Source organism: Strigops habroptila, chromosome 4, assembly GCF_004027225.2.
Source record: "Strigops habroptila isolate Jane chromosome 4, bStrHab1.2.pri, whole genome shotgun sequence".
NCBI lineage: Eukaryota > Metazoa > Chordata > Aves > Psittaciformes > Psittacidae > Strigops > Strigops habroptila.
Genome location: NC_046358.1, coordinates 33297295 through 33321740, shown reverse-complemented (window position 1 = coordinate 33321740; position 24446 = coordinate 33297295). Strand labels below are relative to the sequence as shown.

General features: G+C 35.2%; 1 protein-coding gene across 5 annotated transcripts in view; it reads right to left on the bottom strand.

Annotated features, from left to right (window-relative positions):
* The window catches only part of CEP128 (centrosomal protein 128), a 117581-nt gene that overhangs the window by 58478 nt on the left and 34657 nt on the right, over window positions 1-24446 (bottom strand). For 4 of the 5 annotated variants that reach the window (XM_032919869.1, XM_032919870.1, XM_032919871.1 and 1 more), the window contains 9 exons: window positions 23864-23984; window positions 21691-21851; window positions 17885-18235; window positions 12972-13622; window positions 8555-8719; window positions 6892-7068; window positions 5915-5974; window positions 4003-4195; window positions 2014-2363 (listed from right to left, as the gene is read on the bottom strand). In XM_032919869.1, the coding sequence (XP_032775760.1) occupies window positions 2230-2363; window positions 4003-4195; window positions 5915-5974; window positions 6892-7068; window positions 8555-8719; window positions 12972-13622; window positions 17885-18235; window positions 21691-21851; window positions 23864-23984 (2013 nt within the window). In that variant the 3' untranslated portion in view covers window positions 2014-2229. Of the gene's footprint in view, window positions 1-2013; window positions 2364-4002; window positions 4196-5914; window positions 5975-6891; window positions 7069-8554; window positions 8720-12971; window positions 13623-17884; window positions 18236-21690; window positions 21852-23863; window positions 23985-24446 lie in introns of those variants that run through there. The other variant, XM_030482350.1, reaches the window with a different exon arrangement.

The following is a 24446-nucleotide window of genomic DNA, read 5'->3' as shown; positions in this document are numbered from 1 at the left end:
TTAATGTTTTATGAATACTTTTAAATGAAGACAGCAAGGAGGATGTTTTGGTAAAATCCACCAATAGCAGTCAGTTACCTATCTTCATTTTCTGTTATCTTGATATCTATGTGACTCTGGATTCTCAGTGTGTGCATGTATCCTGAACCCAGATCTTAAATCTAACACCAGCCTGCATTGTCAGCTTACAAATTACTTCTTCTAAGTCCTGTTTCTCACCCTATATTTGGTGGAATTTTAAAGCATTTTTACTAGTTTGTGTTACACAGAAAACGAATAGCTACACAACTGTCAATTTCTTTTTCTTACCTACTTTTAACCTGCATCCACCTCTAGAAGCAGATAGAAGAGAATATAATTTACTCAGAATTACAGAAATTGCAATATCTCAAGTAACAAGTGTAACTGAGCATATTTGTAGGGAACAAAGGAATGGGCCTTATAGATAGAAGCTATGAGATTACATACTACTTTTTGTGCTCAGTGCATAATGATAATTTTTATCACTCTTTTCAGTTTAACAATTTCCCATGATAACTTTGCCTATATCTTGAAATATAAATGCAGGCTACGAATTTTTCCACAAAGCATAAAACAAGTCAGGTACAACAGAATTAACAACTGAATAAGGTTTGCTTTATTTCCTATGCACTTAAATTTAAAAAGGCAAATAAGGCCTCAGGGAGACCACCTTAGCAGATAATTATTCAAATCTAAGACTAACACACTACTTAATATTATACCAGGGTCTTGGCACTATCATTTTAAACAAGTGAAGGATAACAATAGAAACATTCAAGCTTGAAAGATCAAAGCACGCTCTCTTTCAAAGTTCTTTGTAAGTGGAAGAAGAAAGTCTGGACAGGATCTTACTATTCTTGTAAAGCAAATAACCTGCCCTGTTGTATAAAATGTTTACAAGAATGTTTTTATTTGTTATTGCTATTGTTGTCATGGTTTAACCCCAGCTGGCAACTAAGTACCACACAGTCACTTGCTCACGCCACACACACACACACACCTCCCACCCCCCCCACCACAGTGGGAGAGGAGAATCAGAAAAAAAGGTAAAACCTGTGGGTTAAGAACAGTTTAATAATTGAAATAAAATATTATAATATAACAGTATAATAATAATGAGTGTATTGAAGAGGGAGATAACAAAAAGACAGAAATAAAACCCAAGAGAGACAAGTGATGCACAATACAATTGCTCACCACTGATGCCCAGCCTGCCCCCACAGCCATCGGTGTGGCTCCTGGCCAACTCCCCCAGTTTCTACACCGAGCATGACATGCTGTGGTATGGAATATCCCTTTGGCTGGTTCAGGTCAGGTGTCCTGCCTATGCTCCCTCTCAGCTTCTTGTGCCCCTCCTCACTAGCAAAGCATGGGAAACAAACAAGTCCTTCACTTAGGGTAAGCCCTATCTAGCAACAACTACAACACCAGTGTTTTATCAATGTTATTCTCAGTCTAAATCTAAAAAAAACTAAAAACATAGCACTGTACCAGGTACAAGCAAGAAAACTAACCCTATCCCAGCCAAAACCAGGACAGTTGTTTCACTATTATTTTGTTACAATATTTCACAAAATAAGTAAGTCAGCTAACAGAAGCTGTAATTAAACTTCTGTAAAAGTTTACTTTCATCTGGTCTCAGACTACATACAAAATGACTACTAATAAAATGACTAAAGAGACTAAAGAGTACTCAGTCTGACAAAAAAAAAAAAAAAAACAAAACCCTATCATTATCAGTATTGAGTCCTGAATAAAGGCCAGAACAGTTTATAAAGGAACGCAAGAAAAGAAAACCTGAGCGGTGACATCTTCCTTCAGAAACTAAGGTAATAGAATACAGTGAAAGATCGTACCATGACACAGTGAGGTATGCACGTAGGAGTCTAACATATCACACAAAAAAATGCAAACCAGATGATAAGTCAGCCCTATTTATAGACTGTATCAACTCATAAGGCATGTTAATAGTTCTCAAGGTTCACACACATGTAAAGGTTTTGTAGAAGTACTTTATTCTGCTCATAAGTCAGGTTAGCATCAGCCATTTATAGGTGTCTAAATACCATCTCCTCACCATGTAGCCTTCCATTTCTCCAGGCTTCATTAGATAGTTGAAAAAAATTTATACAGAAGATGTGGAACCAAAGAATTTATTTCAATATGGAAATTCTGATCCATGGACCTTGTGCCAATTAGCCTATTTTCTCAGTGATCATTTTCATGCATTAGCTTTATCTCTTTTTCCTTTGAGTACATTCTTCTAGCTCTACCTGTAAGATTCCCAGCTATCCACATTTTCTTCATGCATTCAGAAACTTGCTCTTCTGCTGGGAAAGTACCTTAGAGGGAGAGTGTGAGGAAGCATACACATGCATACATGCACTGGACAAGTAATATTCTCAGAATATTCATTGCAGGTCTTGAGATAATGTTAAGCCTGAATGCCAAGAATTAGACTCATATGAAATTTCTTCCCTTTTTACGTAAAAACTTCTGGCTTCAGTTCCTTTGGCTAAAGAATTCTCATCACTGGCTATATTATAGAATCATAGAATCATAGAATCATAGAATCATAAGGGTTGGAAAGGACCTTAAGATCATCTAGTTCCAACCCCCCTGCCATGGGCAGGGACACCTTGCCCTAAACCACGTGGCTCAAGGCTCTGTCCAACCTGGCCTTGAACACCGCCAGGGATGGAGCATCCACAACCTCCCTGGGCAACCCATTCCAGTGCTTCACCACCCTCACTGTAAAGAACTTCTTCCTTATATCTATATTACGCTTTTTATTCTACCATTACGCTTTTAGCCAATGATACCTAGGGACAGAAAGTTATCATGAATTACTAATATTATGGGAATATCATAGAATCATAGAATGGTTTGGGTTGAAAGGGACCTCTAAAGGTCATCTAGTCCAACCTTCCTGCAATGAGCAGGGACATCTTCAACTAGACAAGGTTGCTCAAAGCCTCGTTCAATCTGATCTTTGATGTTCCCAGGGATGGGGCATCTACCACCTCTCTGGGCAACCTGTTCCAGCATTTCACCACTCTCATTGTACAAACAGTCTTCCTTATATCCAGTCTGTATCTATCCTCTTTTAGTTTAAAGTCATGACCCCTTATCCTATCACTACAGGCCCTACTAAAAGGCTGACCTCACTTTTCTTATAAGCCTCCTTTAAGTATTAAAAGGCTGCAACAACACCTCCCCTGAGCCTTCTCTTCTGCAGGCTGAACAACCCCAACTCTCTCATCCTGTCCTCATAGGATATAAAATATTAAACTACAGGTTCCTGATCTGAGACTGAAAAATGGCTTTTGGCTGGGAACAGTGAGGTCCATCCCTACCAGAACACATTAACAACGCTCAATAAAATCCAATTAGTATGTCCCCTTCATGATAAGCATGGAGAGGGAGAAAACTATGTTTATGTGGTATTCCATATATAATGTCATTCATTTTAATTAGAACCAAAGCTTGTGTTACATCATTTCGCAATACAGAAGAAGGAATAAGAAGAAAATTTACCACAGTTCTTTGTACATACAATTTAAGCAAAAGGGAGTAACTGCGCAGGACTTGACAGTAGGCTCTTTCCTTTTGGCAGATAAAAGCAGTGTTAGCAATGCTGCCTCAACCTCTTGAAAAACTCCTCTTTGCACGGGTTATGGGATGTCTCAGATGGCACAGTTGAAAAATAACTTCTATATCTACTGCCCACTTTGCAAACTCATGTGTTATTCAGCAATTGTACTGGGTTGAAACGTAGTTTATTACATTTGCACTTTCCGTCAGCAAGGGAAAACAAAACACCTAACTTGGTTTTCTTGGTTATCACTAGCACATTACCAAATTAGAGTGTGTAATAACTAGTTGATCAATACATCTGAATGTGCCACACAGGTATTATAATTAGTAGAATTTTAAAATTCTTTCTCCCTTTTCTTACCAAAAATGGAACCAGCAACATACCTCTTTTTTCTCTGTGAACTTCTTCCAGAAGTTTTTCTTGCTTTTTTATCTGTTTAAAAAGAGACTGATGTTCAGCCTCCTTCACCTGTGTAAAGTGCTTGAGCTGTTCTCGGCTTTGCCGTAGGTAGCATCGCAGCTTTTTTTCCTTACTTTCTCTCTCCTTTACCTCCTCGCACAGCCACTGAAGCTTAGTCTACATTAAAAAAAAAAAACAAAAAGGGGGTAATAAAAAGTAAAGAATTCTAATTAAAATAAGGCAAATGTTAACTGATCAAACTACCTTTGGAGTCACAGATTACTCATTTGTACCTATTACTAAATAGTAACAATAAAAGGGCCATTCAGATACATTAAGAAGACATATGCTGACCTTCAAAGAGTCTCAAAAGAGATATATTTTGGCTGATAATTGTATGTGAAGAAGCAATATATAGATTTCGGGGATTTTGTGGGGTTGGTTTTTTTTCATTTGGCTGGTTGGTTTTGGGTTTTGTTGGGTTTGGTGGGATTTTTTTTATCCACGGGGTTTTTTTGTTTGGTTTTGGTTTTGGTTTTTTTTGGTTGGTTGGTTGGTTTGGGGTTTTTTTGCTGTTGTTGTTTGTTTGTTTTTATCAGGAGCATGAATTTGCTAGCATATGTATGGAAAATCGCATTGAATTAGTGTATACCTAAACATCAAGAGATATTCCTTCCTTTCAGAATATCTTTCTGTATGTTGACAGAATTTAAAGATTTATTGATTTTAAAAAAAGTTACGATAATCCTTTCTGGTCAGTAGAAGTTAATTTCTAAGGTTCATGCAGAGGAAAAAGAAAAGAGAGCTCAGATAAGATATGTCATGGTCAATATGGTAAATCTAGAAGTGAAAAAGAGAATAGTTTCATGCTGCCAATTAAAGAAAAAAGAAAAAAAAAAAGCAGTAGGGATTTCACTAAACATTCATTCATTCTAAACTTCACTCTAGTAGCTAAAGAAACCAACTTCAGTGAGAAATGTATGCAAATGATTAGGCGCTCTTCGAAAGGTGTTTTTAATAATACGACAGTGTCAATTAAATGAAGAAAAAACTGCATAACATTTCTCTTTTGATCCTCTTATCTCTGCTATCTATTGCGGCAGTCTTTCTTGGTCTACAAGTCTTACACAGACCAGACATCATCAATAACCTTAAGTTATCTTACATGTAAACAGTAACAATTTTTGCTTAGGCAATCCTTCTGTGGCTTTGACCTTTTTATAAGAAGCATGTCTTCTACAGTTTCTCATGATGCATTCTGATCATGAGAAACTTATTCCTTTCATAAAGATAACTGGATAAGAAATGTATTTACGTGTGTGAGTTGGGGGAATAGGAAAAAAGCTGAAAAGTGAATGGCAAGGGTTGTAAGTTATCAGTCATCACTGACGAAGTTTTCAAGCATGTGTGCACCCACATTATACAATTCAAAAGCTTCAAACAAAGGAGGAAAGAAAATCGGTCATTTTCTACGAATCCAATCTAATCTCTTTTAGATTTAATAAAGAACAGCCCTATTTAGAATCATTTCTTGCCTTGTCATAGCCCTGTAAGAGAAACTTAGCTTGCTGAGTACGTTCTCATGTTTTTCTTGCCTGAAAATAGATGAACCAGATCTAAAAGCTATCACTGCAGTTACTTCAACACTTTTTTTTGTAAAAGCAGCATTGCTATTTATTTTGCTAGAGACACCTACTGTTTGTTGATAGCAAAATTTAGAAAATTATTCCAACAGTTGAAATAAAAGTCTAGGAATATCAGAATTATTGCCAAAGGAATGCTTTTGTACTTTTCCCTTTCCCCTTTAAGTGCCTTTTCAATTACACTTTCAACTGAGTGATTATAAATGTTGAATATTAGCTTATTCAGTGAAATTTCAGGAGATTTGACTATTACCTTTGTTTCTGCTAACCAGCGATGAGGATCATTCAGCACTGTTGGTGTAAGTGATACTGCCTATGTAATTACAGGGGAGAAAGAAACAGGCATAAAAAGGGGAATTGGACATAGAAAAGAGAATAAGTCTTTCCCACTACTGGAAATTCATCAAAAAATATTCTTTGCTAAAAATCCACCTTGGAAATTATATCTGTAAATGGATTAATATAACTATTTAACCATAAATTACTCACATTGAAAAGCAAATTATGCAAAATCACTGATACAAATTTTCTTTAATGTGCAACTTAACTAAATTGCAACGATAGTAAGTTGTATTCTGAATCTGTATAGATTTCTTCTAAGAATCACTGATGCAATGATGCATTTCAAACATCCCCAGAACATACCTCTGAATCAAGATGTATATTCTCAGTTTGAAACTGTATGTCCTTTTTTGATAATATAATATTTCCAAGTAATATAATCAGACTCTACTTAAAAATTACTATTTCTTAAGGCCAACTTCGAAGTCATTCAACTGGTTTTTTTCCTCCATTCTGCAGAACAACAGTGGCTGCATATAAACCAGAAGTAGCAGAACCAACTGTCCTTAGCCATCAACTGTTATCAGTATATCTACAGAAATGCTATGTGCCACATAAATGTCTTATCAAAAAGTTAAAAACGACAATCCCTCAAATCTTTAATTATGCTTCATGATGATGTTCTTAGTGCTTTCATGAAAAAGACAAATCACTTATTTTGAATATTTGATGCGCATAAAAAGAAAATTGTGATCTTCACTACATGGATAAGAAGAAAATAAATTTGTGCTGAAATGCTTCATTAATACTTCATACAATTAGAAAATGTGATAGGTCTTTCTGCATTCTGCATTTACCAGCTAAGTGATAGGTGACAACAATGCATACAAACTCGGCTACAAACATTCGTTAAGAAAATAACAAAACCTGCAGAATACTTAGAATTACTTTTAATTTCTCCATGGAGTCCTGAGAAAAAATTTCACAAGCAACATCAATTTCACTTCCTATCATGGTGAGAATAGATTCCTGTTCCATTTCTAAGTGACGCAGCTGATCCTTAAACTGCAGTCTAGCCTCATCCATCCTCCTCAAATGATCTTCTTCATTGCTGATCTGTTTATCCTGGAGTGAAAGAGGAAAACAAAACAAAGATAAATTATTCCATTTATATTATAACACATCATTAGCAAAATGTGATAATCACACTAAACTCACTCATGCACCAAGTTCAGTTCCTTACCATGGAAAACAATACCTTCTAATATTAGTCATAAGTTCCTCTCTTGATCCTCCCTTATTCTCCCGCAAACCAGTTATGAAGAAACTGATACCACATGCAAACCCAACAATCATAGAGCCTATTTTCAGAGCCAAAACCAGGCATTCTATTATAAATCTATTTTTCACACTTGGAAAGAGAGCCTAAAACAAATACTCCCTTTATTATCTTTTGCCCTAAACCAGTTACAGGCATCTAATCTCTGTCACCAAAGAGAGATCCCTGAAGGAAACCTGCATAGGCAGTCAGTGTGTTCTCAAAGGAGAAGTATTCATATAATATCTCAAAGACAGTGACTGGCACTGCGGAAAGCATTTTATGTTATCATTCAATATCAGAAAGATCATTAAACATATCTTTTAAAAATCCATATTCTCCTCCTTCATATCTATGATTGAAGAACCATCTGAGTAAAACTGAACCCACCATCTGAGTAAAACTGAACCCAGGAGCAGTGTTGTTAAACTATTTATTGAATTATGCATCATAATTAATATAACAAAACTGTCTTGCAAGAAATGAAATTGCTTCACCCCTGTCTGCTGCTGAGATCAGGAGGATGTAATGCAGCGAAGGCTAAACACTTTAGCAGGTACATTTCAGTATGTGCAAGTGTGTTGAGAATGGTGAGAAAAGTAAGAATAATAATTTTGAAAAATTATTAATTATAGACCTCTGCAATGACAAGGTGCAATTGTTTAAATTTTATTTATTGGAAATCTTCATACACTGCTCTCATTAGTCACCACTGTGGAGCTAGGTAATTTCTAACATACAAATTCTGGGAATGGAAAACATATGGAATCATAGAATCATTTAGGTTAAAAAAGACCTTTACGATCATCAAGTCCAACCATTAACCTAGCACTGCCAAGTCAACCACTAAACCATGTCCCCAAGCACCACACCCACACATCCTTTAAATACCTCCAGGGATGGTGATTCAACCATTGTCCTGGGCAGCCTGATCCAATGCTCTCCTACCAGCACCAGCATCAAACTGGTAGAAGTGCAATAGATGGCAATGATACAGTTACCTATAGTAGAAATACAGCAGGTATTTCTGATACCTGCTGTAAGAGGACTTTCATTTCTACGCCTAAACAGTATTAGCAAATCTTTGAAGGGATATAACTCATGACTCAGTCAAAGCACTTTTGCCTTCTTTGACTTATAGAGAAACTCTGCACTACAGTATGATTGGATATTCTTTACTATGCACATGTATTTTTTGTATTTTAAGTTTACTGGCCATTTCTATAATTCATCATTTATTTTAGATATTTATCAGCACAGAGATGAATCATGGTTAAAACTAAGTAAGTTTACCTTTTTCTCCAGTTCTTGTTTTATAAATTCACATTTCCGCCTGAGTTTTATATTTTCTTCTTCATTTTGGGTTAATTCTTCTGTCAATTTATCACACTCAAATTTTATCTTCTCTAGTTGTTGACACTGAGTTTTCACTATGTTCTTCTCTTCTAAAAGCTCCATCTGATAGTAATGGGAAAATAGATTACAAGGTCATCATATGGGTTATTTTAAAACACTCTCAGACCACAGAGTTTCAAATCCATGGAACAATATTATGGAAGGATATTTCTATTTAATTTTTTACATTTAAGTTATATTAAGTGCAATCACTTACCTGAACATGGAAAACATGTATCACAGAGTTGTAGAACCATACAGTGTTTTAAAAGCAGTAAATGGAAGTCTCAGATTCTGCACTTCAACTCTGTTACACTCATCGGCTTAACTCACCATAAGAAGCCCAGTGTTTACGCAATTTTTCCATTACTGAAATAATTTGGAATCATAAAGTCTAAGGCTACCATTTCATTTCAGAACCTAATACTAAATTTACATTTGCAAGGAAATAATTGCAAAGATTTGGTATTTTAATTTCTAGAACTCTCTGGGTTTCGTGCTATTCATTGAAACATTGCAGAGAAAAATTAATAACAACATTTAAGGGCCTTGAAAGTTCTAACTAGGTGGATTGATTTCCAGTGGAAAAGATAACTCACTAAAACCGACAGATATGAGGAATTCTCTAGAATTTCTAGAAAATGAAAAAAAACCAAACAAACAAACAAAAAAAAACCACAAAGAAGGGAATTACACACATATTACTCAAAAGCAGCTTCATATTAGATGAATTGTGGGATACAGGTACACACAAAAATTAGCCTGCAGCGTAAAATCCTTCCTGAGGAAAAGCAGGAATTCTATTCTCCCACTTACACTATAAATATAACTTTTACGGGGAAGAAGGGTAACGAAAGAAGTTATACGAGTTAATTTAGACACTACAGCCAACAGAGTACAAAAACTTCTCTGAAGGACAATTCTGAAAAAGAACTTTAGTGTCCTAAGTCCACAAAGACTTATGAACACAAAAACAAGTCTGCAATGCCTAAAACATTTTCTGTGAATACACTTATATAATCAACTTCTGAGTTCCTACTAAAGCTAATTGTATTAAAATGGCTATGCAGATGGAGACAATCCAAAAACCAAATTCCTCACTTATATTACCTTTGAGACACAATGGAGAAAGGTAATTTTTATTAATTTCCAGTATGGACAAGCAGATGTAATCATAATTTAATTGGTCTTTATTGAACACATATTCCACACCTGATAATCTTCAGGAAAAAAAGAACTATACCCACCTGGTATATGTATAGAAGAAAATTCGAAAAGAAATACACATACATACACAATTTTATATGTAGAGATCTATACCTCTACATAATCTTACATTACAGATTAATATTTGAAAGTGCTGTCAGGCACAAGGACGTATTGTATTTCACTAGTCTAAGAGAACAAGGATGTTTTTAAAGCAAATGATCTTATGTAGTAAAATTAGGGGACAAATTCAGAGCTTCTAAACACATAGCTGATTGGGGACCACTAAGCAAACCACTTCATTTCCCATGCCTAGTTTATCTAACATTTCAAGTAATAAAAAAAGACATCATAAAGACATTGGTTGAGAATCCATTAGAATGTTCTAGCAGAAATGGAATTAAAAGCTTAAGCACTAAAATGTCAGTACTGAGACAGTAAGAGCCTTCTCAAGACTGACATATTATACAAAATTCTATGTTCTTTTCCAGTTCTACTGCAACACACAATATTCTTATGGTACCTCCCCTATTACCCCAAAAAATCCCTAACTACCTGATAATTATTCAACCCAGTGCAACATTACAGAAAGCCAGACAAGAAGCAGAAAGTATCATGCAGAGGAGGCAAGAAAGAGAAGAACAATAAGGATCAAGTCACTTCTTTTTACAACCTAGGCAGCAGTTAGTCCTGTAAACACAGGGCTCTGCACCCTTGATTTCCTGAAAGTAACTCAAACTTCCTCCTCTAGTTAAGTTTAAGGCTTTGGGTCTTAATAAATGTGTTAAATTTCCCTTTACTCCCCAAGTGTCTCCCAACTGACCTTTATTTTTAAGACCGCAATAACCTCTGGACAAGGTTATGTATATTCTTTCCCAAAAGCAGTTACAAAGGTTGGACAAGGCTGAGACATAAATAAGGTCAAGATTACTACTGTAATAGTAAGAGACAATTGGTTACTGGGCACAGAAAACAACCTGGAAAAAAAAATAGAATCAGGAAAAAAAAAAAAAAAACAAAACAAAACAAAAAACACCAAAAAAAACCTCACAAAAAAACCCCACTACAACTCTTCTGTTGGATTTTCCTAAACTCCACCCTAAACCCACAATATTTAAATACTTACATTATTTAATATTTAATATTTAATATTTAGATTTAATAATTTATATTTAAATATTTAAATTAAATACAATGCATGCTAAGTTTTATTGTAATTTGGAAGAAAACTATATCCATAAAAGTGAAAACTCAATTGCAATGTAATGATGACTTCAGACAAAAAGTCTGAAGTCTGACTTCAGACAAATCACCTGCATGGTGACATGTTCTCATCAGGTCTTCCTACAGATGGATATGATTATCTATTTTACTGCACATACAGTCTCTGAAGCAAGTGAGCGTTGTCATTATCATTCTATGTACTTCTAAAAAAAGCAGCCCACCCTATTATCTTACAAACATCATCTCCCTCAAGCCTTCTGTTCTGTGTTTCAGAGACACAATGCTGTAATGAAACGGTGTGCAGATTAAGGATTCTGGGAATTCATGGCACTTGAAATGAAATTAAGTAGTTAATTTTTTAAATATTCTGTTCAGATACAACAATCAGTACCAATATCAAGGATCTTACCACAAGATTGACCTTTCAGTAGAAAAGGAACATACAGTATGATCAACTCATTATTTGATTACTACCATATAGAATACACTTTCCATCTCTGCCTTTGATATTAAATGTACAGTCTTAATTTCTATGTCATTGTCAAAGAAAAAATACATATTTTGAGAGATCACTTAAATAACACAAGACACGTTACAAATCAAGTTCCCAGTGTTAAGCACTGCTGTCAAAATATTTTGATTTTAATGATCCTTCCATTAATAACCTTCCAGATTTTTATTGCTATCTTCATTAGACACTTTCTGTGTTAGCAAGGTCTTAAGAATTATTGTCAGTTACTATCATAAATGATATATTAAATAATTAACCACACTTTTCTAAGTAAAATCAATCCATAACTACAAAAAAGAGGAAAATATGCATTTTTACCTAGCCACATATTTGTGAGAAGGGAAATAAACATGTTTAAATTACTTACAATGAAGTAAATCATAAATCACTTAAGCTTTGATTAAGGACCTGATAGCTTTTTATGGTTAAATTGGTAGAATTTTGACATGAGCAAATTTTTAATTTGATGGGAGCAAGGTGGAAATTGTATTTATAGTGCTTCAAAAGTACACTCAAAATACGTCAGTAATTTACAACCTATCTGGAAAACTGCTGCCTCCATTAACATAAACATACAAATCAGTATTTTGTATGTCTTAATAATAATCTTGCATATATATTTAACCATGTAATAAAGATTGCTTCAATAGAAGTGCAATGTATAGCTTATTCAACTGTTGATAGTTAATTCTGCATTTTAGACCACTTCAGCTTAACTTTTCAATTGTATTCTACCACTTAAAGCCACTAAAACACTCTATTTCTTTTCAGTGCAATAGCCTTGAACAAGGAGCAGTCACTAAAGACATTAACTTGTGTCTTCCTGAATAAAATGCTATATTTCATCATTTACTATTTGAACATAGTCACTTTTCTGAGAAATCGTACAGAAATTAGAAATTCTAAAAACTCCTTGAAACAGAGAGAACTTTCAAAATTAACCTTAACAAGTGTTATACATTATCACTTGGCATTTTGAAAGTGTTTCCAGACAAATTGCATGATGCAGAAATAGTCATTTTAAACATTCACAAAAATGCATCATTCCTGAAATACGCAAGGTCTTTAACAGAGCCATGACAATAATTGTAAAAGTAACAACTGAAGAAAGGATCAAATCATATTAAAACACTACAGCCTCATATATCTCCTCCTGTTCTGATCAAAAATATACCTATTTCACTACTTTTGAAGTAAGAAAAGCTTTTGACCTAAAACTGTTACTGCTACATTTTTTACCCTGAACTTTAAACCTTTATAATGACCTGCAATAGAACGTGTGTTAAATGTTTTAAAGGCCATGTTTTATTATCTTCACCACTCAACAGGGGGGAGAGGGGAAGCCTGACACTGGAACTTTTCAGAATAATGTACCTTTAGCATTCTAATCTGAGCCTCTGCGTCACCCTTTTCTTGTTTAAGGAGTTTCGTGAGCTCTTGAATGTTTCGTTCATGTTTGATTTTAGCATTTTGTAATTCTGATTGAAGATCTGCCAACTCCTGTTGGTGAACTTCTCTTTCCATCTTCAGCTGCCTGTTAGCTGAAGTCACCTCTTCATGCTTGGCTTCCTGCTGTTTCTGGAGATCTGAGAGGCTCTTATGTAATTCCTTTCTGACTTTCTCTTCTTCTGCTATTCTATTTGTTAGTTCCACACGTACAGAGCTTAGGTTTGTTACATCTGCTTGCACTTCTAAGAGTCTTTCTTGGTCTTTTTTACGGATCAAGTTACTAGTTGCCAGTTCTGTCTCCAAGTGTTCCTTTTCAGCTTGTATTTGATTTTGTAGTAAGACTTGCTTTTTCAACTCATTCTCCAATTTATTTACAGTACCTTGAACTTCTTTGATCTCTTCTTCAAGAGATACCTGGTGAGACTTCATTTCATTCAGTTCTACCTCTTTGCAGTGGAGGAGTTCTTCCTGGTGGGCTCTCTTCGTAAGCACATCATTCAGCTCTTTCCGAAGGTTTTCTATTTGGTGTATAGCAGAAAGAAGTTGACTTCTGAGGTCATCCTTTTCTTTGAGGGCCTAGAGAACAAGAAAAAGAAACCCAGTGCAACCTAAGCTAATGAAAGAAAATTATTGGAAGGATGTCCTTAGACATGCTAATGTCTAAGGAACAATTAGCACACTTTGTTCTGTGAAAATACAGAAGTTTTACTTGTTTTGAACTCAGTTCAAACGTATTCAGTGTTTCTTTAGACACAGAATATTTGTGACCTCAAACATATACTTGTCCTTACACAATCTACCCTCCCAAGCAGGGATAGTTTTGACTAATTCCCTGCTTTTCTCACCCTCTTTGCAAACTCAGATGTGTTTCTTTACTGGTCCTTCCAAATAGCAAGATGGAGGAAATAGGCAATACAGTAATGCAGCAGAATACAGAGATGACTAATGGTCACACAGACCTTACCTATAGATCTATTTTATAGGCTGACTTGTTTTGTTTATTTTTCTAAAATATTACTTATGAAGTATATTAACTTTTTTTTTAATCTGCACACAGTAGATGAATGCACAGCAGTTAAAAGCCTAGTTTGCTCATGCATCAAAGCCAAGAAATGAAGACTTAAAAAATCAGTCACATTTAATAAAAAATTCCACTGTTTTCCTAAGGAGCCTAGGGGCTGGAGTTTTCTTCTCCAGCATTGATGTATTTCAAGCTTAAAAAATCCTTGAAAATGTGCTAAATTATAGGGAGAAAATTGCACTGCAAATACATGCGTATTACTAAATACTGTATTTCATCAAACTCATGTTACACACACCATTCTGGATTCTTACTTATCTCAAGCTATATTTCAATTTTTTTAACATTGTTTAAAATAAGAAGGAATTTACGGTGCCACTATCATAAGTCACACACAACTTCTACTACAGGAAAAAATCATAAAAGGCACAACACTGGATTTCCTGATATATCACAAACCACTGGACTCTTTGAACCAGCTTAGAATCATAGAATCATAGAATCGTAAGGGTTGGAAAGGACCTTAAGATCATCTAGTTCCAACCCCCCTGCCATGGGCAGGGACACCTTGCCCTAAACCACATGGCTCAAGGCTCTATCCAACCTGGCCTTGAACACCGCCAGGGATGGAGCATCCACAACCTCCCTGGGCAACCCATTCCAGTGCTTCACCACCCTCACTGTAAAGAACTTCTTCCTTATATCTAATCTAAACTTCCCCTCTTTAAGTTTGAACCCATTACCCCTTGTCCTACCACTACAGTCCCTAAGGAAGAGTCCCTCCCCAGCATCCGTGTAGACCCCCTTCAGATACTGGAAGGCTGCTATGAGGTCACCACGCAGCCTTCTCTTCTCCAGGCTGAACAGCCCCAACTTTCTCAGCCTGTCTTCATATGGGAGGTGCTCCAGCCCTCTTTATCATCCTCGTGGCCCTCCTCTGGACTCGCTCCAACAGCTCCATGTCCTTTTTATGTTGAGGACACCAGAACTGTACGCAGTACTCCAAGTGGGGTCTCACAAGAGCAGAGTAGAGGGGCAGGATCACCTCCTTCGACCTGCTGGTCACGCTTCTTTTGATGCAGCCCAGGATGCGGTCGGCTTTCTGGGCTGCAAGCGCACACTGCCAGCTCATGTTAAGCTTCTCGTCAACCAACACCCCCAAGTCCTTTTCTGCAGGGCTGCTCTGAATCTCTTCTCTGCCCAGCCTGTAGCAGTGCCTGGGGTTGCCCTGACCCAGGTGTAGGACCTTACACTTGGCTTGGTTAAACTTCATAAGGTTGGCATCGGCCCACCTCACAAGCGTGTCAAGGTCCCTCTGGATGGCATCCCTTCCCTCCAGCGTATCAACTGAACCACACAGCTTGGTGTCATCGGCAAACTTGCTGAGGGCGCACTCAATCCTACTGTCCATGTCACCGACAAAGATGTTGAACAGGACCGGTCCCAACACCGATCCCTGAGGGACACCACTCGTTACAGGTTTCCAACTGGACATTGAGCCATTTACCACAACTCTTTGCGTGCGGCCATCGAGCCAGTTTTTTATCCACCGAGTGGTCCATCTATCAAATTGATGTCTCTCCAATTTAGAGACAAGGATGTCATGTGGGACAGTGTCGAATGCTTAATGTCGAAAGCTTAAATAAATTTTATACTGAATTTTACTATTTCCACTAATTCCACAAACAGTACACATTTCTTATAGCAACATTACTTGAAATAATCCAGATAAAAAGGAAATCAACATTTTGCAGGTTAAAAAAAAATATTAAAGCCATTTATAATTACATCAAGAATAACCAATGGAAAACAAAATACAGAAATAATAAATTAAGGATATGGGGTAATGACCATTGTGCCTTTTTTTCTGAAGAAAAATAAAATAAAATAAAATAAAATAAAATAAAATAAAATAAAATAAAATCAGTATTTCAACCTCCCTAAAACTGTCTTGCAATTGTGGTTGCATGATTTGTTTAAAAAAACAAAAACAACCCACAAAACAAAAAACCCCAAAAAAATCTCACAAAACAACAAAAACCAACAGAAGTAACTTGCTTTGACTGTAAGCATGTTTTCTACATTACATGCTTGGAAAAAAGTACATTCCAAAAGACACAAGATGGTAGAGATTCCACTGTCAACCAATATCAAGGATAACCACATAAGCAAGACTTTAGCCAAATTACACCAGTAACTCCAAAAGTTATGAAAAGAATGAAATCTAAACAGTGTTTCTATAGGCCACCCATTGTCTGCAACTATTTAGGATATTTCAAAATTGCAAGCTATGATTGTAATCCAATTTTGAAAATTTACCATTAACCCTTTGAACTCCTATAACACAAAACAAACACAACAGACTGCCATTTCTCCTTTCTATTATTTATTTTTATATATTTTTGTCTCAGATGTGAATTGTCTGTATATTTCAAAGATGGTTAAATTATGTTCATCTAGTTCCCTGAAGCTTATCACAAATGCTGCACCTGGATTGATTATATCCTCATATGGAAACTGTCTACAACTTTGTATTGAGAAAATGAAATACTGTTTATATTTTTTTCTCTTCCACAACGACACACATTTTATTTGATATTATATATCCGCCAATAGAGAGATGTTCTTCAGGAGTGACGTTTACCTCAAACTTGTTGGCAGGATGCTTGATGATTTTAAAAATAAGAACGAATACTGACAGCATTTCTTAAATGGAGCTTCAACCAAAGTGACTGCATTTGGCATTTTTATGCCTTTGTCACATAAAAAGAGGTAAAATCCATGTCAAAGAGTCTTATGTGACAAAGAAAATTTCAATGTGGACAGCTCTATCAATTACTATTATAAAGACCTGTCCATGGATTTACATGAACAGTGATTTCAGAACCTTTTGAATTATTATTCTGCTTATTATTCCTGCTTATTATTCACAACTCTCCCTCCTCTACTTTTTGCTTCTCATTTGTATATTATGAGACACACACATGATTTCTAAATGATTCAGGTTTTCTTCCTTTCCTCAACACCTCCATTTGCCTAGGTAAGAGACGACTAACTTCTGAAATGTTTGCAAACCTTACTTCCTCAGACAACTGCTAAGGCTAACCAATACATGATTACTATTGAATTAATTGTTGGAGCATGGATAGAGCAAACAATAATAATAATAAAGAATAAGGAATATGATAGGCAGTTCAGGAGAGAAATAGCAAACCCAGGAATCACAGCTTAGATCTGGTAGAGTTCATTAATTTCAACTCAGTATTAATCCCATTGTGGCTTAAAATATAGAAAATCAAAAATACACTAGTAGTACATAGCATTACAGTCTGCTAGCAATCTGACACACAAGGTGAAAGTAAACACCTGCTTTCCAAGATGTGACCACTGTTCACTACATGAGACAATGCATAACTTGAACATTGGTTATTACTTAATGTGAATTTTTTTTTTCCAAAAAAATAACATCACATTATTTCCTTAAAAATTAACTAAAAATAAGCTAAGTTACATCAAGTGTTAACTGAAAAGATAAAGTAAAAGCAACATTCATAAAAAAACTTTTTTCTTTGCAAGAAGAAAGCTTTGATTAAGTGGAGAGACTAGAATACATACTGGATAAAGAAGCAAATGTGGAACTCCTTAATATCGAAAAAATACTGCCACCTATTAGCTGTTTTGAAGCTCATCAGAAAATTTGGTCCAGAATTTAAGGTGGGAAGTGATTTAAGTAAGTCATAGTTTGTGTAACTCCTTATTTTTATTTCTAAAAAAAAAAAAAAAAAAAAGGGAAAGGGTACCTTAAGAACAGTCTTACCTGACTGTTCTTGTCCATCAGTTGGTTGATAGTTTCATTTTGTTTTTCCACCTCATGATCCAGTTTCTTATATTTCAACTTCCATTGGCGGATAGTTTCCTGTGCTCTCACTTTCAGATCTTCTCTTTTTTTCTCAGCCTCCAGCCTCAGTGCCTCTGATTGCTTGAATTCAGTGAAGTACCGTTCTGCTTCCTTGGTACTCTCTTCTACCTGCTGAGCTAACTCGGCAGACTGGAGTTCAGTCTGTCTACGGCCATCCTCACAAGCCTTGTAGCAACTCTGTATCTCCTTTAGCTGGTCCAGCATTTTTTCCTGCTGCTTCTCCCTGTTTTCCAGGTCAGATGTTAACTCCTGGAATCATCACAGTAAAATATGAAAATTCCAACTCTAAAGATATACAGTATGAAACCTTATCAAACAACATACAGCAATGTTAAATAGCATTTCTATCTAAAATACGAACAGCATAAAAGATCTCCTTGACTACCAGGGAAAACCCTGTAAGCCCACAGAATCTCCCCCTCTGCAATGGTCAAGAATTTCAACAGATATAAAATACATGGTTACTCTATCCTGTTTATACCTTCTGTATTTGTTCCTCATCTGCTTGTTCTTGTTATTATTTATATTTTAAGTAAGTTTGAGAAGGAATCGTTGACCAGGATTCTCAAGTATTACACTCTACACAAATATGGACTAAAGAAAATAGTAAGATGTGAAGAGATGAATATAAACAGATGAGAAGAAACAGATAATTTGCAAGGAAAGAACAGCATTCATCACGGACGGTACATGTTTCTAGAACAAAGTGCAAAGACATTTGAAAATGTAGCAACTATATTAGAGCCAACATTAGCTGGCCTTTCAATATTGAACTAAATTGAAACCACACATTTTAATAATAGCAAGTACTGCCCATCTCGAATCTGATATTTCCCAGGACAGTCTCACAAGCAAGTCAGGAAAAATGTTCTCCATATACCTTCTGCAAGAGCATATTCAGAAACCAGTTACTGAGGCTTCACTCACAAAACTGAATTTTATTATGACCATCACACAGAATTTCACATTAGTATTCAGTATTTTGGGCCTATTTATACTGTTTTCATACCATTCAGTATTTTCATTGATCATAGAATAGTTTGGGTTGGAAGGGATCTTCAGAAGTCATCTAGCCCAATCCTCTCTGTAATAAACATCTAGTCTTCAACTAGGCTGGTCTGCAAAGGTATTGATTTCCCCTATTTTGTAAGAATACATCTTTACATTCAGAAAAGTGTTAATTATTAATTTTCAGATATCTTGAATCACATAATGAATAAATTGGCTAACATTTTCATCATTAGAGGATGAAAAGCCATAAAATTAATTTTAATGAGGATAAGATCTTAATCAATCTTCATAAGACTGAAAGACTTATATTACTGAAGAATTCTAATCTTAAATAAGCAAATCAATAACTCTCCATGAGAAAATTTGAAGTATTTTAATAAACTGACTGTCTGCTGTTACACTCTAGTGGACAACATCGTAAGACCACTTTGACCTAATTAGAATGAGAAGTAATTAGTAAATCAAACAATTTCATGAGTATAAGAGTCTAAAAATGCTTATGGAGGCACTAGGGTATTGCATCTTACAATTTATGTACTTTATTTATTTCTTAGCCTAATAGTCAGGTCATAATAGTCAGCCTAACAGCCTCGTATCTATATAGTTCCATGCAGAAAAATATATTTAAGCTGGTTGGATACATTTGCAAGATCTTACAGAAACATCCTCAGGTGCTACAGCAACTGAAATAAAAATTTTCTCTATTAAATTTAAAATATAATTTAAGATTGAACTTGCTTCTAAACATGAGTTTAAGAATGTGATTATCGTCTTTTTCATCCTTTCCATTTTACATCATATCGTGAGTTTATGGCAACTGTCATGGACTAAATATACCACACAACTCAAAATGTTGAACAATGACACTTAAATAAATCAAAGGAAATTTCTAATATCACATGTACACCAGAGGCAAGTGAAGTTACTTCCCACTAACTAAAGATAAATTACACTTAAGTCAAACGTGACTGGTCACTTCCAACTGGGAATCAGACTATCTGATAGGAGCAGCTGTTAGAACAGGCTTGACAAAATGCTTTGTTAGTACGTAAGTTTAGAAATTCACATCCTTGCATTCCTTGATGTCTCATCAAAAAACAAAAACACACTAGCTATTTTCCTGTTACTTCCTCTGTAGGAGAATGGCAGTGGGAAGCAGATAAGAAGTACAAAGTATTTTCTGTTGAGATAATCAAGGAAGTCAAAGATCTCAAACTCGAAGCAACGGCAATAACCCCAACTGAGCAGTCGTCCATCAGTATTTCACAGAGCAGGAAATAAGTATCAGAACGTCATTCTGACCCTCAAGAAAGTATGTTCTACAAGCAGAAGTTTTAAGAAAAGGTTTTATCCAATTATCTCTTGTCACCAAAGTAATTGGAATTTCTCAGGTCCCACAAAACTAAAAAACTATGATGTTTCAGATTAGTCTGGAGTTGCATTGGCCAGCTAGAACAAATGCTGATGGGCATCAGGAAATTAGTTCTGCTTGCCTTATCCTCTATAGAAGCACTGTAGGTCTTTTTAAACTTGTTCAATGAACCAATTTCATAAAGCATGTAGGAACTTATTTTGAGACTTCAGTTTTTTCCAAACATAATTTGATGTATTAGTTCAATTTAAATCGGCACAGAAGTTGACAAGGGAAAAGAGTAGATATAGACTGCACAGTATGTTCCTGTAAATCTATGAGAAGAAAAAAAAATAAAATAAAATCCTACTTTTGAATGTCCCAAGTGATACAATACCATTCCAAATCAAAGTACCTTCATTAGAAAAATAAACACAAAATACAGACCCCCCTGGCTTGCTGAATGCCCCAATACAAGTATAACAAATGTTAAATATTTGACTACTGAAATCCCACATAGGGTTTTGAAAATATCCTGATTTCTCCTTACAGTATTGAAAGACAGTAGAAAATGGTTACTTTTCAGGGATCTTACTACCAATGACAAATCTAAACAAAAAGCACAGAAGTCTACTGTATTAAATAAGAAGGTTACTACCTCCCTATGTTTCATTTTGTGTTCAAGATAAGTCTTGTAACTAAAATTCCAGTGTCAGAGACTGCTGTTACTCTTTTCACAGAGAATCACTTTAAATAAGTATTTGTTTACCATAAATAAGAATACTAATACTTATTAATGTAATCATTATTATGTTGCCTCTAATTGCTAAAAAAGAGGAGTTACGACCTATTTTTGTCACTCTGCTGTACTAGCTCGTAGAACAAGGTATCCCAGTTCGTTTAAATTAAGTATCCCAGCAAGTTAAACCTTAGTTCCAAAGCATGATGAAGAGGGAATGAGGAAGTAAATACTAACTTATAAAAGTAATTCCAGAAACCACTATTAACGGTAACTGCTGATAAAATCAAATCACGTTTTCTTTGCACATGGGAAAGAGAAGCAATCCAAACCATGAATTCATGGGCAACAGCAAATACCTTTTTTGATTTATTTACAAGATTGAAGAGAAAAACCTCTACAAATGCCAACCAATTTTCAAAGTTATTTATAGAATAATCCAAGAAGAACATGGCAGTTACTCTAAATTTTAAAGGTTATTCCCTAATATGGCATATCACCTACCTTAAACATATGAGAAATTATTAAAAAAAAAACCTAACAAAAAAAACCCACCAAGAAAAAAAAAAACCAAACCAAAAACAAACAGAAAAAACAACTCACCTGTACGTGCATTACAAGCTGTGCTTTCTCCTTGTCCTTACGCTCTATGCATCTCTTTAGTTCTTCTACCTCTGACATTACAGCATTATGACTCAACTTTGCTTTAAGATCCAAAATATGTTTCTCCAGTTCCTGCTTCTCTCTCTCATACCTTTCGGCTACTATAAAACAGTGACACCAGAACAATAAACCCAGTAGAAACACTGACTTGTGGTAAATTATTTTTTTCTCATTTCTCTTCCAGCAGTTTTCTTCTCTACTTGAGACTATTCTACAACTACTGATTTTGAACAAAGTATCTGTGAAAAATGGCTATACTTGTATCATAACATTTTACTCAGACAGTATTTCCAGTTTATCAGTCATTTTATACGGGTTCCCCCCCCGCTTTTTCTTTTTTTTAATTAAAACAAAACAAAATACCCCAACAAAACCCAATAAAATAGAATCAGATGAACGAAACAATGGTGTAAATGAAACTTGGCCACAAACTTCAAGGCCAAGATTTTATCCCACCAGAGTAATACCTCCTGCTTTGGAAATCACACTACTTGTGAATTTTATGTCTGAATACTACAATAGGAGTTCTTGATGAAAGTAAGCTATAAATTTCCCCAAGCAGAATTTCAAAGGTCTGTAGACATAAACAACTACTGGAGGCAAAGAAAATCTCCATTTGTATTCTTCCCATGCATCTTTGAAGAAACAGAAATAACACAGTGAGAAGAAAAACAACTGCATAAATCATATAGATATATGTGTATAAATAAATAGCTCCATTACATTGTTCTTGTTTTCTTTATATTTTTACAACAGTTTTGATTTATAATACAAATGGAAAAATTAAAATACGCTTTCATTAACATGAGATGTATATTGTTTCAAATAAATCCACTTTTAAGCAGATAGAAACATCGAATCATAGAACAGTTTGGGTTGGAAAGGACCTTAAGTTTATCCAGTTCCAACCCTCCTGCCATGGGCAGGGACACCTCACACTAGACCATGTCACCCAAGGCTCTGTCCAACCTGGCCTTGAACACTGCCAGGGATGGAGCATTTACCACTTCTTTGGGCAACCTGTTCCAGTGCCTCACCACCCTCACAGTAAAGAACTTCCTCCTCATATCTAATCTGAACTTCCCCTCTTTCAGGTTAAACCCACTACCCCTTGTCCTATCACTACAGTCCCTGATGAAGAGTCCCTCTCCAGCATCTTTGTAGATATATTAAAATGACTGGAGAAAAACTATAAAAATGAATATGTACAAAATCTAGCCATTTCCCAGTGCTCTATATGGGATTTGTAAAACAGGGAGTCAGATTTCTATTTTGATAACCTATTTTAAAGAATCTATCTTAAAGATAATTCAATACCTTAAGTAGGACAATATAAAAATAAGTCATTAACCAAACCAATTAAACATTCACAGAGACATTGGACTTGGAGTCACTATTCCTCTACTGTCTTGACTAATACATTTTTATGTTAATAAAGAGAAAGATAAAGTCTTTCTCTAATGCCCTTTTGATAATCCTTGGAAAGTTTAAACTCAGATAGATAACTAACAATGTAGCAAAGACCTTGCTAAAATGGTAAGTTAATATGCAATTAATTGCACCTTGGAATTGTTTAAAGTATTCTAAATATCATTGTTCCATCTCTAAAATTCTAACATACTGCAAACAGTAGCCCTGACTGCATCATACTGGAAAATTTTTTAACCTCTCTGGAACATGTAGTTACCCCTTAGAAATTCTACCGGAAGCTCATAAGTCTTACTAACCACCTACGTAAATTACATTTGCTATGATATTCAAGATTGAAGAATTTAAACTGCAAATGGACTGAAACGTAAAATTTTAGAAAAATTATTACAAATATTTCATGTTTTTCTTCTGTGAAAACAGTATGTACTTTGCTGAAATTGCCTTTAATAATCTTCATTTGTTTTAACCATGCAAATCATGGTATTTTATCCTAAATTTTAACTCATGTTGCTATTTATTTGTTAATTTTCAGGTGTCAGTACTTATTAACTTAAAGCTGGGGACTTATATGGCTGGTTTTGTCAAAACAGTAGAAGAATTAGACTGACACTCCAAGACAAAATTAATGTCCAGGCTAACTAACAAATTTGCAGGCCTCTGGTACAAAATATGAGAGCTGAACCTGTTCTGATTCTCCTGTCATTATCTTGTACATCCTGGTAGCTCTGGTGGTGCGAAATTTGATGTTGTAACTCTACACGGTCTTCTTCTGCTCTCAAAAGTTGGGAACGAAGATCCTCTATCTAAAACGCATGCACAAGTGTCAAATGCTTAATTAAAACAGAATGAAAACATAAATGGTGTATTTCTATTAAACATTACCAAAAAAACCCAAAAAAGACTATACACAAGCAGTATTTAAACAAATCTCAAGAGTACTGAAGATGGTAAACGAAAAGACCTATTGCTTCCTAATTATAGGCCATAAAGGTATTATTCAAAATTAAAAGAAACATTTCATTATGTTGACCACAGCAGAGCATTAATTTCTCTAGACCAAACAAAATGCTACCATTTTATATGTTGCAATTGTCTTTTTACAGTGGTAGTGAAAATATCTATACAAATTTAATAAGCAATATACTTTATGTAAATTCTGCTCATTAAAAATACAATGTACTTATACTTAAGAAACACAGGGGCTTTTTACATTTTTTCTTTTTATCATATACAGTCTAGCACTTAAAGATGACATTGTGCACAGG